The sequence below is a fragment of the Stigmatopora argus genome, chromosome 12 (assembly GCF_051989625.1).
Source record: "Stigmatopora argus isolate UIUO_Sarg chromosome 12, RoL_Sarg_1.0, whole genome shotgun sequence".
NCBI classification, from domain to species: Eukaryota; Metazoa; Chordata; class Actinopteri; order Syngnathiformes; family Syngnathidae; genus Stigmatopora; species Stigmatopora argus.
In genome coordinates, this window is record NC_135398.1 from 15,563,881 (window position 1) to 15,579,068 (window position 15,188).

The 15,188-nt window shown below is 40.9% G+C and overlaps 1 protein-coding gene across 1 annotated transcript; it reads right to left on the bottom strand.

Annotated features, from left to right (window-relative positions):
- Window positions 1-4,305: 4,305 nt before the first annotated feature.
- LOC144086360 (uncharacterized) lies at window positions 4,306-9,712 on the bottom strand. Its single transcript, XM_077616278.1, has 4 exons — window positions 9,325-9,712; window positions 9,038-9,126; window positions 8,809-8,887; window positions 4,306-5,337 (listed from the first exon to the last, which is right to left on the bottom strand). Exons 1-4 carry the CDS (start codon window positions 9,560-9,562, stop codon window positions 4,457-4,459), a joined length of 1,287 nt encoding a protein of 428 aa, XP_077472404.1. The 5' UTR covers window positions 9,563-9,712; the 3' UTR covers window positions 4,306-4,456.
- Window positions 9,713-15,188: the final 5,476 nt, after the last annotated feature.

A 15,188-nucleotide genomic window follows, 5' to 3' on the forward strand; every position in this document is an offset into this window, starting at 1 on the left:
TTTCCTAAGTCCATGGGCAGGTGGAGAACCATGTCCATGGAGACGGTAAGAAGGTCGTCAGAGATGGAAACACCCGGATCCGCCATAGTAAGATTAAAATCTGAGATGACCAGAGAATTCATTTCTGCAACGGGGAGTTCCCAAACGGGAGGCGGTAAGAAATAATTGGTTATTGTTGATGGAAAATGCAGCTATTATAAATCAAACCTGTATCAAACCTGTATAACATGTATGGGGGGCCGACCTCTCTTAAGAGTAGTACCCGCGCAAATTACCCCTGATTGTGTAAAGGAGATAATGACAAAAGATGTAAGCCCAAAATGTATGAAATGGAATAATGTCTACCCAGTTACAACGGCAGCAAAGGACAAGCCTAACTTTTCAACACATGTCACGTTTAATCATTTTACCTGCTTAGTCCTCACAGGGCACGGTCCGGCACTGGGAGCGATAAATGTGACGTGGTGAGCCCACGTCCTAAAACAGAAGGCACCCCTGATTCCACGTTCTGACCTATGGTGGTGGTGGGGTCAAAACAAATTATACGACTCCTGCCAAAATGACAGCAGGACTTTGTGCCTTGGTCTCACTGCTATTACCAGTGTCTGTTTTTCCATCTACAGTAGAGGAGATACAATTGGCCGCACAGAAATCCGGTATGATGGCGGGCCCTCGCGACGGCGTCGCATGGAGAGAGGGTGATCCGACATACATTGATGCGATTGGCATCCACGAGGATGAGTATAAGTTGGCTAATCAGATCGCAGCAGGTTGGGAGTATATTTTTCTTTTAATTACTCCAAACAAAAATGTTGATTGGATAAATTACCTGCATTACAATGTCCAAAAACTTGGAAATTATACTGAACAGGGATTTGTGGCGATAAAGGAACAACTGGCAGCCACTAGTCTGACGGCGTTCCAGGATCGTGCAGCGGTTGAAATGCTTCTTGAAGGAGCAGGGGGCGTATGCAACGTTTGAAAATGTTGCACTCAACAACACGCCCCCCACTGGGTCCCACACCAGGGCCAACGATGGCCTGCAGACCCTAAACCGCAAGATGAAAAAGCATCCTGGAGTAGAATAATGTCCGCTGACAGATTTGTGGCCTCACTAATAATGATTTGGCCTAATTTGTGGTAGCCCTTTTTGCTACGATTTTGACATTATGTGGGTGTTGTATTATTCCCTGCTTAAGATCTTTGATGAGCCGACTTATAACCACTGCGATTGCCCCTACAAATTCCAGATTGCATGAATTATATCTCCTACTGATGAAACATGCTGACACTAACAGTGAATTCCAGGAGCATGGTAATTACGAGGATGGATTGGACGAAAATGATCTTGTGTTCTGCTTTTCAGACCTGCCGAACGAGTAGAGCCTAAGCGGGTAAAATTAAAACAGCCAACGGTGATATCCCTCTCATTTTGAATTTGTCATAAAATGAATAACAAACATATAGTAAAAGGAGGGAATGTTAGAATTATTATGGGGTGTTTCTATATGTTTTGTAAGCATTTTTAATAAGTAATAAGGCATTTTAATTACTTTTGTATAAGAGTGTCTTTAGTTTGAGACTGGGACAAACTCGAGGTCACCCTGCTGGCTCCAGCTTGTTGACATAACACCTCACCCTCCAAGGACTGTTTACTGGGAGATCTACGAAGGACTCATAAATTGTTTTGTCTGGGACACCGGCAGTTTACCTTATAAAGAAATTATTATGCTCATACTGCAAATTCTTACGCAGGTGTTTTTCTTTCAATGGCAATTGTTTAAATCAGATTACCTTTGAATGTTTTGGTTATGTGCCGCTAAATGTACCGAAGAGTATGCAGCTCGTCAGAATGCACTGGGGGCTATGACGACGCCACACGGCATTTTCCTTGCAAGTTGTAAGCAGAGTTTGTTGAAAGATGTTTTTCCTTTTTTAATTAAATATTACTAATAATGATTTAAAAGGTTTGAATCATTATTCCAACAAAAAGTAACGCATTTGTACTTCCTATTAAAACAAGGAATATGGAGGTAAAAATTGTAAATCAGGGGGCGGCTTGTACACGAGAAATTAAAATGTACCATTTTAAGGTATTTTTAAGGGTGCGACTTATTCGCGGGGGCAGCTTATATGCGAGTAAATATGGTAATGTGTTTAGCTTGTGTTTATTGCTTTCTTTTTGTATGGTGTTAGATTCCATATGTGAAACACGGCCGTTTTTTGCTATGGGCAATCGGCCAGGGAACAATCTTTGACAACTTAAGTGTTTTTCATAAAACTGTCAGTTGTGTGCACTAGACGTTGTGAATATTTTTGATCAATAGCAATATTTTCCCACACAATCAATTCATTTTCACAAGAAACGAAGTGTTTTCATGGTGGGCATGGAAATATATATTACTTCATTTTCTGTATCCCTTATCTTTGAAAGGGTGTTGGAGCCTACCCCAGTTAACTGCGGGGAGTAGGCGGGGTACAACCTGAGTTGGTTGCCAGCCAAATCCAGCGCACACAAACAACCATCCACGCTCACACTCATTCCTAGAGACAATTTAGAGCAGTGGTGGGGAATTATTTTTTCTGGTGGGTCAAAATCAGAAGCATTGTGAATGGGTATAATGTCTAGACTACAAATTTAAGACGACCGGCACTTTCCTAGTCTTATTTCAAAGCAAAAAAACACTCTTATATTCGGGCCAATACAGTAGTCACAGGACTAAAATAAACATGACATTTTTTTTAAATAACAGTAAATCCATCAAAAGATTTTAATAGAATCTTTATAATGTTCACAATTTGAGGTAGCAAAATGGGCAATCATCCCTGAATAGCTTATTACCACTTTCACACAGAATTTCCATAATATGGTCGGTCTTCCACAACTGAACCATCACAACTTCACACCGCTTTGAATAATTCCTTTTTACACAGCTGATAATAAGAAGGTCAAATTTCCATTTGGTCGGCAACTGCGAAAAATATATGTAATATACTCCAGTATACGTCTGGAGCACCAAGTCTGGCCACCTATCCATTTTGTTTTCCATGTCTCCCTCCTCCAACACACCTGAATCAAGTATATTGTTATCAGGCTTGGGGCCAGCTTGCTGATGAATTGGTCATTTGATTCAGAAGAGTAGAGGGAGATATGGAAAACACACTCATAGGGGCCCTTGAGAACCACAGTTGGTGACCCCCGGTCTGGAATGACAAACCTTGCAAATATAAAAATGGTGGCAGATCTTTTGTATATAGTCAATTATTGTTTAAGGTTATTCAATGTGACACGCCTTTTCAATCCAGCTTTTAAGGGTCATTTATATATATCATTGGTAATAAAAACCCCTTCCAAAAAATGTCAACTGAATTATTTGTAAGATTATTCAGTGTCATAATACTCTTCAATTCCGCTTTTTGAGTTTTATTTTCCTTAGGGCGTATTTGTTGACATACCAGGTCAGAAATGCATGTTTTTAGGTTTTGAATGAAAAAAAAAATCTTTATTTTAATGGGATTTGTATTTTGCAGATTTAGTCTGGAACATACAGTGGGGCAAATAAGTATTTAGTCAACCACCAATTGTGCAAGTTCTCCTACTTGAAAAGATTAGAGAGGCCCAATTTTGCAAGTACTCCTACTTGAAAATATTAGAGGCCTGTAATTGTCAACATGGGTAAACCTCAACCATGAGCGACAGAATGTGGGAAAAAAACAACTGAAAATCACATTGTTTGATTTTTAAAGAATTTTTTTCCAAATTAGAGTGGAAAATAAGTATTTGGTCACCTACAAACAAGCAAGACTTCTGGCTGTCAAAGAGGTCTAACTTCTAGCGAAGTCTAACGAGATCTGCACTTGTTACCTGTATTAATAACATCCGTTTTAACTCTATCGGTATAAAAGACACCTGTCCACAACCTGTCTCTTACTCCAAACTCCACTATGGCCAAGACCAAAGAGCTGTCAAAGGACACCAGAGACAAAATTGTAGACCTGCACCAGGCTGGGAAGACTGAATCTGTGTAAAGGAAAGAATGAATGGGACCATGTATCGAGAGATTTTGAGTGAAAATCTCCTTCCATCAACAAGGACATTGAAGAAGAGACGTGGCTGGGTCCTTCAGCATGACATTGATCCCAAACACACAGTCAGGGCAACAAAGGAGTGGCTTCGTAAGAAGCATTTCAAGGTCCTGGAGTGGCCTAGCCAGTCTCCAGATCTCAACCCCATAGAAAATCTGTGGCGGGAGTTGAAAGTCTGTTAGCACCAAAAGGAAAAATTTCACAAAAGTACCTTTGAAGTTGGAAGTTACAACTTAACAGTATGTGCATTTTTTTTTATTGGTGCAAGCCAAGTTCTCAAGAACAGGCAAGCTTAAGATACATTCACAGCTCCGTTAGGTTAAAAAAACCAAAAAATAAAAATGGAGAACATAGGTCACCTGAGTCCTAACTAGAGGCCAGCGACAGTCCGGAATGAAGGTACGAAGAATCCACATGGGTTGAGTTTGTGTCTATCCAGATTTCCCAGGACTCGGAACATCTTCCCACATAAGTTGCATTGATATGGCTTTTCTCCAGTGTGAAATCTCAGATGGGCTTTCAGATTTTCTCGCAGGCGAAAGCTTTTGTAGCAGCGTGTACATTGGTGTGGCCTCTCCCCCGTGTGGAAGCGGATGTGGTGGCGTAGACTCTTCCTGAGTGCAAATGTTTTGGAACACTTGGAACAGGAGTACGGCTTTTCACCGGTATGGAAACGCTCGTGTCGACGGAGAATCTTGCGCCGTTTAAACATTTTGCCACATGTGCTGCACGTGTAGCCATTGTGGGAGGGGCCTATGACTTTGTGGAGTCGCCATACACCATTTTGGCGCGGTGTGAAGCAGCACAGGCGGTGGCCAGTGTGTACACCTTGGTGGCGGCGCAAATCTTTAGGCAAGGGCGACCTCGCCGTACCATCACCGTCGCTCCGCTGAATCTTCGCTTCAATTTCTGCTGCATTGAGCACATTGACAAGCTGCACAGTGCAGAAACCAGCCAGCTTTTGGTCTGGTGAAGAGCACTTTAGGTTCACCTGGTGGGTTTTGTTTCCGTTCAGCACGGACGGGCGTTCCCAAATGCCGACCGGTGCCGGAGTTGCAGTCCCATCGCAGAGACAGGGGCTGTAGGCTCTACATTTGGTCATGCCCGCTTGATTAGTTTCCGCTTGAACAGGCATCTCAGAGCTCAGTGGCTGAGACGTGGGCTTCTGGGTAAGGGGGCAGCTAAAAGAGACATATTCACTCGTCTCTGGCTGCTTAGCTGGGGAACTATGTCTCAGTCCCCAATTATGACCTACAAAAATTAAAAGAAAAATGGGTGGGTTTTAGTATACAACTTCACATTGCACTTATCTTCTTAATTCTAATGTCTTGTTTCTTGTCTTTTAGGAAAAGTTCTAATAAAATAATTGTATTCAATCATTATATATTTTTTTAAATCCCATTTGTTCATTAATGTATATAGAGCAGTGGTTCTTAACCAGGGTTCGATCGAACCCTAGGAGTTGGGTGGCGCCTCTGCTGCGGAGGTCAAGATGCATCATGTCTACATACAATGACATGCCCCGCTTGACCATAACTGGCTGCAGATGATCACGTGACACTGCTTAGTCAATCAGTGCCCCGAGGAACTTGTATGTCTTGAATTTGAGAAAAAAATCATATTTTATCTATTAATCCTTATAAAGCGTGATTTACGGATGGGTGTGTGTATGTTAAGATTCTCTCACTACGTTTGTCCAAACCGTGCAACGTAGAGTTGAAATTTTTCATGGTGGCCAGAAACGGCTGTCGGATCCTAATAGACTGATGGAGAAGGTGAACAAATTCAATCAAAGTGTGTAAACTCAACTTTTATTTGTTACAGCTGAAAGCAGAGTTCATGTATGAATCGTTGTTTTTACATAATGTCCCCTAAAAGTAACCGCGTGGCTGATTGGTCCGCCAGCGAGTTTCTAGGTGCTCCCCAGAACACTTTTCTTTCCTGTCGTGACGGGAGTTATAAAACATCCACCCATCCATAAATTACGCTTTATCTATTCTCAAATCCTTATAAAGCGTGATGTACGGATAGATGTGTGTGTGCACCTGGAAACACGCTAGCGGAAATTCTTCCCAAAATGACGTTTGTAAATTACATGGAAAAGTGTCTTGGGTCAGCGCGTCCCGCACCATTGTGTCTCGGCAAGTCTTTCCGTCACGACAGGGGAAAAAAGTGCAGGAATAGATAAAGCGTGATTTATGGATGGGTGGATGTTTTATGTTAACATTCTCGCGCTACTTTTGTCCAAACCCTGCATCATAGAGTTTACATTATGGTTGCCAGAAACGGCTGTCGGATCCAAACCGTGCATCGTAGAGAGTTGAATTTTTTTTATGGTGGCCTGGCCAGAAACGGCTGTCAAATCATAATAGACGAGAAATTGAATTAATTTCTTTACCTTCTCTAAGTCTGTAAACTCAAGCTTTGAGCATTTGCAAGTATTATCGAGGAGTATGCCTGAGCAAAAATATGTTAGCTATGTATGTTACGAAATCCCCCAAAAAGTAAATGCATTTCCTTATCCGTTATTTTGAATTCCCCTTATTGAGCAAAAAAACGTACAGAATGCAATGCGGCACATATTATCACACACACAGGGAAGACGTATAAGTCTGAAATGTAATACAAAGTGGACGGCTTTCGGCTAGAACGGGCTCTTGCCGCCATCTGGCGGACAAACACAAGATTACGTTTCCCAGTATAACGGCCGCCGAGGGAACTATTTCAGTGGCGCAGGGCACATTTTCATATGCTTTATTTATTTTAAGACATTAATAAATCATCTTCTTATGATTTCCTCTCAGTTTTGTGTATCCTCACATTTTTCATACAAAATTGGGACACCACCAATTTCAAGGGGTTTAGTTGGTAGTTGTGTGAGGACCGTGGAACGAATTTGAGAATTTACATATAAAGTACACTTCAACTTACGAAATTTTCAAGTTACAAAAAAAGTTCTGGAACCAATTAATTCCATAAGTAGAGGTATGACTACTGTATATCGCTCACCTATGCATGAAGATTCATGTTTGTTTGATACGTGCTGGTTAAATAAGAAAATAAATTATATTAAAAAATGCTCAAGAGAATACCCCATGTGCAAGTGAGCCTTTTCATTCTAACAGATATTTATTTTAGGTGAAATATCTCACTCACAATTTTTGTGTGTCACTTATTCTCAGCCAGCGACCATGTTTTCAGCAGTTCTTTTCAAACAGATTTTATGTACCGTATTTATTTGAGTATAAAGCGCAAAATTGTGTACAAAAAAACTGAACCAAAGTTTGGGTGCGCGTTATAGACGAATGCCGGTGAAACACTGCCCTCTGCCGGGGAAAAAGTCCCCTTTGCAGCCATTACGTAGAACCTGTCTTTGTCCGCCAGATGGCGAGAATCCACCTTGTTTTACAAAAGCCATCCCTCTCCAAATAGCCATGGCAAGTTTATAGGATAATATAGGGTTGTAAAAATTTGAAAAGTTGCTCCAGGGAAACAAGTCTGCCCGGGGAACACTATCCTTGCTCAAGAATATAATCAATTGTTTGGTGAATCTGATGATCAATCAGACTTTGAAAAACATTTTAAATATTATGATGATGATTAGACTTAAAGGATTTAAAATTGTAAATTCCATTTGAAAATTGTGTTCATATTTGTAGTAGTTTGTTTTACCAGGTTTCCATACCATATGTTGTGAACAAATGTTTTGTCATGGCGGCGTGTGTTCAGCATTTGCCAGTTACCAGTACAGTAATACCTCGACATACGAGTGCCCCGACATACGAGCAATTTGAGATACGAGTAAAAAAAATTGCAAATATTTATCTTGAGATACAAGACAAATTTTGATATACGAGCACACAGCGGACGCGAGAGGCTGCTCATAAAAACATCATGGACACAAACAACCCTCGATAGGTTGCCTCTGAAAGTCAGGGTGGAAGCAGGGCAAATAGAGCCAATGCGGGAGAAGAAAGGTATAAAAAATGTAAGCAAAATTAGAATTAAGTTCATTGTAAGGTTAGATTAAATTTATTTTTGAGTCTGCATCATAATCCAAGTTCATTTAAATTTGTTTATGTTATGTTACGAGCGCGTTGCTGTGCAAAAAGTAACCCCCCGTCCCTCGCTCTCTCCCCTCCGCGAAATCAGTATAATTTTAGTACAATTAAACACATTTTAGTGTTATTAAACCAATCCAATATCCTGTTTTTGGTGTTTTTTCAGAAGGTTGGAACGAATCAATTTGTTTTTAGTTCATTTCTATGGGTAACAATCATTTGAGTTACGAGTAAATCGACATACGAGCTCAGTCCCGGAACGCATTAAGCTCGTATCTCGAGGTACCACTGCACTGGTGCAAATTAAGTCACAATTTATGGGTGCGCGTTATACTCGAATAAATACGGTATTTAGGAGTGGATGACCTTGCAGCATGGTTGTCCAAACCGGTCGGTCCCCAAGGGCCGCAGTGGGTGCAAGTTTCAATTCCAACCAATGAAAAGGAAACATTTTAACCAATCTGGTGTCTTAAAACTCTAATCAGTTGATTGCAGCCAGGAGCTGCTTGTTTCAAAAGAAGTCACATTGATTGGTCAAGCAGCCCATGCTGGATCAGTGGGAATAAAAACCTGCACCCACTGCAGCCCTTGGTGGAATATTGTGGACACCCCTGCCTTACAGCATCTTTAACTGTAATATTGGGAAATCTTTGTTCCTTACCATCTGATGTAGCACATGTGCTTGGCTCTGTCTCAAAGATGCTCAAGCCTGCCCCATCTCCAGTCTCCGCTTCTGCATGCTTTGAGATTCAAAACACAACATCAAAGTCTATTATTATGACACTAATTGTTTGCAGTCCAACGTTAATGCAAAAACGATTCCAAAAATCACATGATTCCAATGATTTCACACAACTCAAACATCTACACGTTCAGGCCAAGAACCTCACATTGTCATGTGGTTTATCCCCAGTTAGAATAACACTTAGGCAACCAAGCACCTCCTGTTCTTTTGTGTACTCTTTGGAGCAATCGCCATCTGCAAAGGATAAAAGAAGAGGGTTCACATTCCTTTGCATTGTAGAGCGCTGGACGACTGTTCGTTTAGAGCACATTATACACGTCATATGTATTTGTAATCACATTGATAGTAAATTGAGAAGAAACAACGAGACGTCCACAGACGCAACAGGCTAGCCGTGAAACAAAAACGAAATGATTTTGCTATTCAACATACACGAGAACTCGAGCGGTGTTTTTACGTCCTCGTCCACTTGAACCCCGACGCTACGGGTTCTCTCTTCGGGCGAGAAAATATCTGAAAAACCGTTGTCGGCGCGGCCAACTTGCTGGGAAGCAGCCACGCTTCGGTATCGATTCTCGAACAGTTTGGTCAACTCCGCCGTGGCGACTTTGACGAGCGCACCCAACACGGACTCCACTTGTGCCTGTATGTTTACGGCGTCTGCCGACATTTTGTCGTTTTTTTTCCGGCAGTGTATGAATGGTAGAAACGGCTTTGCAAAAATAGAAATTGTCTAGCAACAAAATAATCACATGGCTCGGAAACAGGAAAGGTGCCTAGTATTTACGCATGCGCGAAAAGTGGACGAATGGCATGGGAAGTGACGTCATATATTTCCAAGTTTTTGTGTATGCGCGTGATTATGAACGTGAGGGCAAATGTCTACTTGACAGTTTTGTGCATTAAAAGCGAAGTCTCAATTTCTACATTTATAATGCTTCATTTCTCAAGCCTTTTTAGAGAACGTGACTATTTATATTCACACCAGGTCTAAATTGTAATTGTATTATTAATTATTTTTGTAATTATATACACACGAAATGATTCAAAGTCTGGATATGAAAGGTGCATATCTAATTTATTTGAAAGTAATTGCAATCTTGAACTACTAAAACTAATATGTATTAATTATCTCATAATTCCATTATGATTATTATCTCATCTCATTTTCTGAAACGCTTTATCCTCATTCGTGTTGGGGGGTGCTGGAGCCCATCCCAGCTGACTTCGGGCCAGAGGCGGGGGACACCCTGTATCGGTGGCCAGCCAATCGCAGGGCACAAGGAGACAAACAACCATTCACGCTCACAATTATACCTAGGGGCAATTTAGAGTGTCCAATCAGCCTACCATGCATGTCTTTGGAATTTGGGAGGAAACCGAAGAGAACCCACGCAGGGAGAACATACAAACTACACACTGGTGGACCGACCTGGATTTGAACCCAAGTCTTCCACTGTAAGGCCGACCTGCTAACCACTCACCCGCCTGGCCGCCCATGATTATTATTATATACATATGAACAATACACAACCAAAAGAGCAACACCTCAATGTCGCTGGAAATCCGGAGCTGGACAAAAGTGCCGGGAGAAGAAGCGGTGCTTCAGACCAAGTATTCCATCTATTATTATGGGGAATGCAAGATCTCTCCCCAATAAGATGGATGAGCTGTCGGCGCTTACCAGACCGCAATGGGAGAATCGGGAATGATGCACTCTGTTAATGTTGATTATTCAAATACAGACTACTGAGGTACTGTGCGGAAGAGCTTGGAAGGGTGATTCTGCATATTTTCAACCTCAGTCTCAGTCTGCAGAAGGTCCCCACCTTGTGGAAGACTTCCTGTGTGTGGTTCCAGTTTTATCTAGCTCTACAAAGTCATTTCCTGTGTCTGTATCTGTTCTTGCTACTCCAACAAAGTGATTTTTTTTCAAGATGGCGCCGCTCAAGTGGTCGCCAGGGGCAGTAGCTCCATCCGCTCTTACTCGTTTCTGTGTTTTGACACCTTTTCTATCTTTTTTTATTACATTTGAATATTTCTCAATACTTTCCTTTATACTTTACTTTGTACTTTATTGCTTTTTCTTTAATGTTTTCACGACCTTTACGACTCGACTCCACCCATCACGTGTGAGAAGAAGTCATTGTTCTATTAGCTTAGTTTCTTTTTGCTAGTCCTGGATGTTGTTTGGAACCATTCAAGCAAGGGAGGCTACTGGTCCTGATGATCAGGATCATCTTGGAAGAGTGATTCTGAATGTTTTAAACCTCAGTCTCAGTCTGCAGAAGGTCTCCACCTTGTGTGGGCTTCCTGTGTGTGGTTCCAGTTTTATCTAGGTCTACAATGTATTTTCCTGTGTTTGTTTGCTACTGCAACAAAGTGAATTTCCCGAATACAGGATGAATAAAGCTTAATCTAATCTAATATTTCAGGCTTTCTTTTCTAGTCAGTGTTAGACGTAAAGTTTTAGATTCTGACTCCAATTCCTAAATCTGTCTTATCCCGTCTAACAATTGTTGCGTATTCAGCATCTCAGGAAAGAGACCAGGGTTGAGCTGGTTAATCCACAGATGATTTATTCCTAATAAATTGATCTATACAGAGCTCCGGGTCCCCCTCCCAAACATAAACCAGCTGAGCGTCTCTGTGCACAGTGGAAGATGAGAAAGACAAATGTCCAAACCCAAGTTTGCCCAGTTATAATAATACAAAAATGAATACAGACGCTCCCCTACTTACGAACATTCAACTTACGAACAACGGTACATATGTCTGCAAATTGCGTTTAAGTCGAAAAACGTTCGTAAGTCCAATTTTGTATTTTTTTCCGAGTAGTGCTTCTTTCCGCCGCTAATACGCCTGGCGCTGTGAGGGCTCAGCTCACCCAGCATCTACCTTCTTCGTTGCAATGCGGAAGTGCGTGAACGTATCTCCAGTGGGCAAAGAACCTTTTTCATTTGTATCATTAAATATCTCGTGCATCCATTATTGAATATGGTTGGTAAAAAGCGAAATGCTTCTATTGAGGGAGTTGCAAGGAAGAGGCAAGCCATTTCATTTGAAACGAGTGGCAATAATAACGAAGCTTAATGCGCGTGAGAGTGGTGAGCGTTGCACATTCAGTACCATTTATAAACAGAAAGATCGAGCAGCAGGACCCAAATATTGAACGGTGCACAAAGTTTGCAAATCAATTGAATGATGCCATACAGTGCTACCGCATCATTTATGATGAAAAAAAGAAGAAAACTGTGCAATCGTCGTTAGATCGCTTCTTTCGGCCAGTTTCTAATACATAAATCTCTCTCTATATACAGTACTGTACATATTCTCTCCATTTTATTAAATGTTTTTTTCAGTACAAACCAATGCGTGTTACTTATACAAGCCTTAAACATACAAATGCACTTATATAAACCTTCAATATACTTATATAGGCCTTAAACATAAATTATAATACAAAATATAGCACTGAATCAACTTACAAACAAATTCAACTTATGAACAATCGCTCGGAACCTAACTCATTTGTAAGTAGGGGAGCGTCTGTATTCATTCGCTGATCAACAATATGATCGTAACTGGTCCAGACTGTCTTGAAGGGTGCCTCCTTTGGGATTTTTCAACTGTCTATTGTTCTCCGTAACTCTGCTGGCCTTGAAGCTCCGCTCCGTTCGGCTCCTTATCTCCGCTGGCATTGTACGGAAGCTGTCTGTAGTCAACCTCAAAAGAATCTCAAACAGAGAGCCTTTGTTCATTGTACAAGCATTATTATAGGGGGACCTTCCGTTCGCGTGGTCATCTAGCTAAAACAAGTGTTTAATTCTACAGGAGTAATATATAAAAATGAAGCATCTGTAATAAACTATATGAGTAAAATATGTCATAGTCTTCATCAGTCATCTATTTGGGAATGATGCAAGCTTTTCACACTTGTTCAGTCAGGTGGAATGGTGAATATTGGTGGACAGCCATTTGCAGGTCTCGGAGATGTTCAATTGTGTCATCTTGGCCATTCAACAGCAGCCACAAAGTTGTTCAGTATTTACTACTTTACTATTTTAGCCACGTGGATATGATCATTGTCTTCTTGGAAGGTGAATTTTTACCCCAGTCCTACTCACTCTCACTTTCACCCTGGAGAAGCATTTCGTCTGAGAAACACCTTTGCACCATGATGATGGTGTACCATGATCACACCACCATGCTTCTCTGTTGTGATTGTATTGGACAGATGACGGATACTGCCTGGTTGTATTGGCTCAAAAGGGTGCCTATACTGAAATACTAGACAAAAGCTCTGAATACTTATGGCTGTATGATATTTCAGTCTTTCTTCTATAACAACAGTAACTATTATGTGTTCTTCTGCCAGTGTGGTAAACTGTGATTTCTGGTGTTTTATGTGCTCATTATTGTATTGAAGTGACACTCATTGTCCACTCAAACAGGGGGTCGCGTCCCCTTAATACCTCCGGATTAGTGGGATTTTCAAAGAACACCAAAGGGAAGAAAGCAAACACCCTCTGACCATAAAATCTACAGAGCCCGACCATCACTAAAAGTTAATATTTTTGGAATTTTAATATATGTACATCCTGTATTACTAAAGTATTAAACACACCTCAATCCAATCAAAACAGATCTGGCATTGGTTGGGTAAGGTATTCGGTTACGAATGTCTGATTGTTTGTATGATTGTCTTCAAGATTACTTAAGACTGAATACAGGGATTATCATCAAATTTAACGGATATATTGATGTTATATTTGCGGACTGTGAAACGTGATTGGACCCAAATGCCGGAGAGCAGGCAGAGATGGGGAGTATGGTACACTAACATAACTTTAATAAATTCAGAAAATTCTCAAAAACAACAAAGACTTCAAAACCATACATTCATCTTCCATAACGCCCATCCTCAAAAGGGTTGCGGGGGTTGCTGGCGCCTAACCCAGCTGTCGTAGGGCGAAAGGCAGACTACACCCTAGACCCAACATTTTGGGGTCATGAGGTGAAAGGTCACAAAGAAATTTAATGGCAACTTGGACTCAGCAGGGTTCGGCAATAAATAATTGGTTGAAAATTATGGCAGGATATTACCATAAATATATTTTCAATTGGGCTTTCACAATGTAAATGTTTATTTTAATGCTGAACATTATTATTAATTATTATTATTTATTATTAATCATTATTGGTTGCCAAACCAAAATTATTTCCAATAATTTTCCTCTGCTATTTTCCGTAGCGTGCGAGAAATTTGCAAATGCATGCTCGCAAAAAACACGCCTGCATGCACACTGGTCGCATTTCTCCATGCATTAAAGGTCAAATGCTGTGCTCCGCGTCAATTGCAATTACAGTGGTACTTCGAGATACGAGCTTAATTCGTTCCGGGACTGAGCTCGTATGTCGATTTACTCGTAACTCAAATGAACGTTTCCCATAGAAATGAACTAAAAACAAATTAATTCGTTCCAACCCTCTGAAAAAACACCCAAAACAGGATATTTGATTAGAAAAACATTTTTATTTGTTCTAATTTGCCATCTATTAACAAAGAAACAAATAACTAGTGATTTAATAGTACTAAAATGTGTTTAATATTACTAAAATTAGACAGATTTCGCGGAGGGGAGAGAGACGGACAGCGGGGGGGGGGGGGGGGGGGGTTGCACGGCAACGCGCTCGTAACATAACATAAATAAATTTAAATGAACTTGGATTACGATCCAGACACTCAAAAATACGTTTAATCTAACCTTGAACTAAACTTAATTCTAATTTTGTTTTAAATTTTTATACATACCTTTCTTCTCCCGGGTTGGCTCTATTGGCCCCGCCTCCACCCTGACTTTCAGATGCAACCTATCGAGGGTTGTTTGCTTTTGTATTCCCTTCATAATATTCTGGACACAAATGTCCTCACAATAGGATAACGCACGACCACTTTCCAACGAGAAGTAGTATATACTCCTTGTATTAGCAATCGATCCGCCATTCGCACTGTCTAACGGAAAAAAATACTGAAAAAATGCAACGCTCCGCCCACTGCTCGTAGAGACATTACATGAGGGAGTTGCGACCAGAGAGATATTACACGACGGAGTTGCAGGGAGAGAGACAGTGCCCATGATGTTCTTATGAGCAGCCTCTCGCGTCCGCTGTCTGCTCGTATATCAAAATTTGTCTCGTATCTCAAGATAAATATCTGCTCAAAATGTTACTCCTATCTCAAATTGCTCGTATGTCGGGGCACTCGTATGTCGAGGTACCACTGTACACCACAG

Excerpts from the sequence above, each read along its gene's own strand:
- LOC144086360 (XM_077616278.1), bottom strand. The coding sequence starts at position 9,562 with ATGTCGGCAGACGCCGTAAACATACAGGCACAAGTGGAGTCCGTGTTG. Across the intron at positions 9,127-9,324 it reads AACACCGCTCGAGTTCTCGT|ATGGCGATTGCTCCAAAGAG; the intron begins GTATGTTGAATA and ends TATCCTTTGCAG. Across the intron at positions 8,888-9,037 it reads GGGATAAACCACATGACAAT|CATGCAGAAGCGGAGACTGG; the intron begins GTGAGGTTCTTG and ends TGAATCTCAAAG.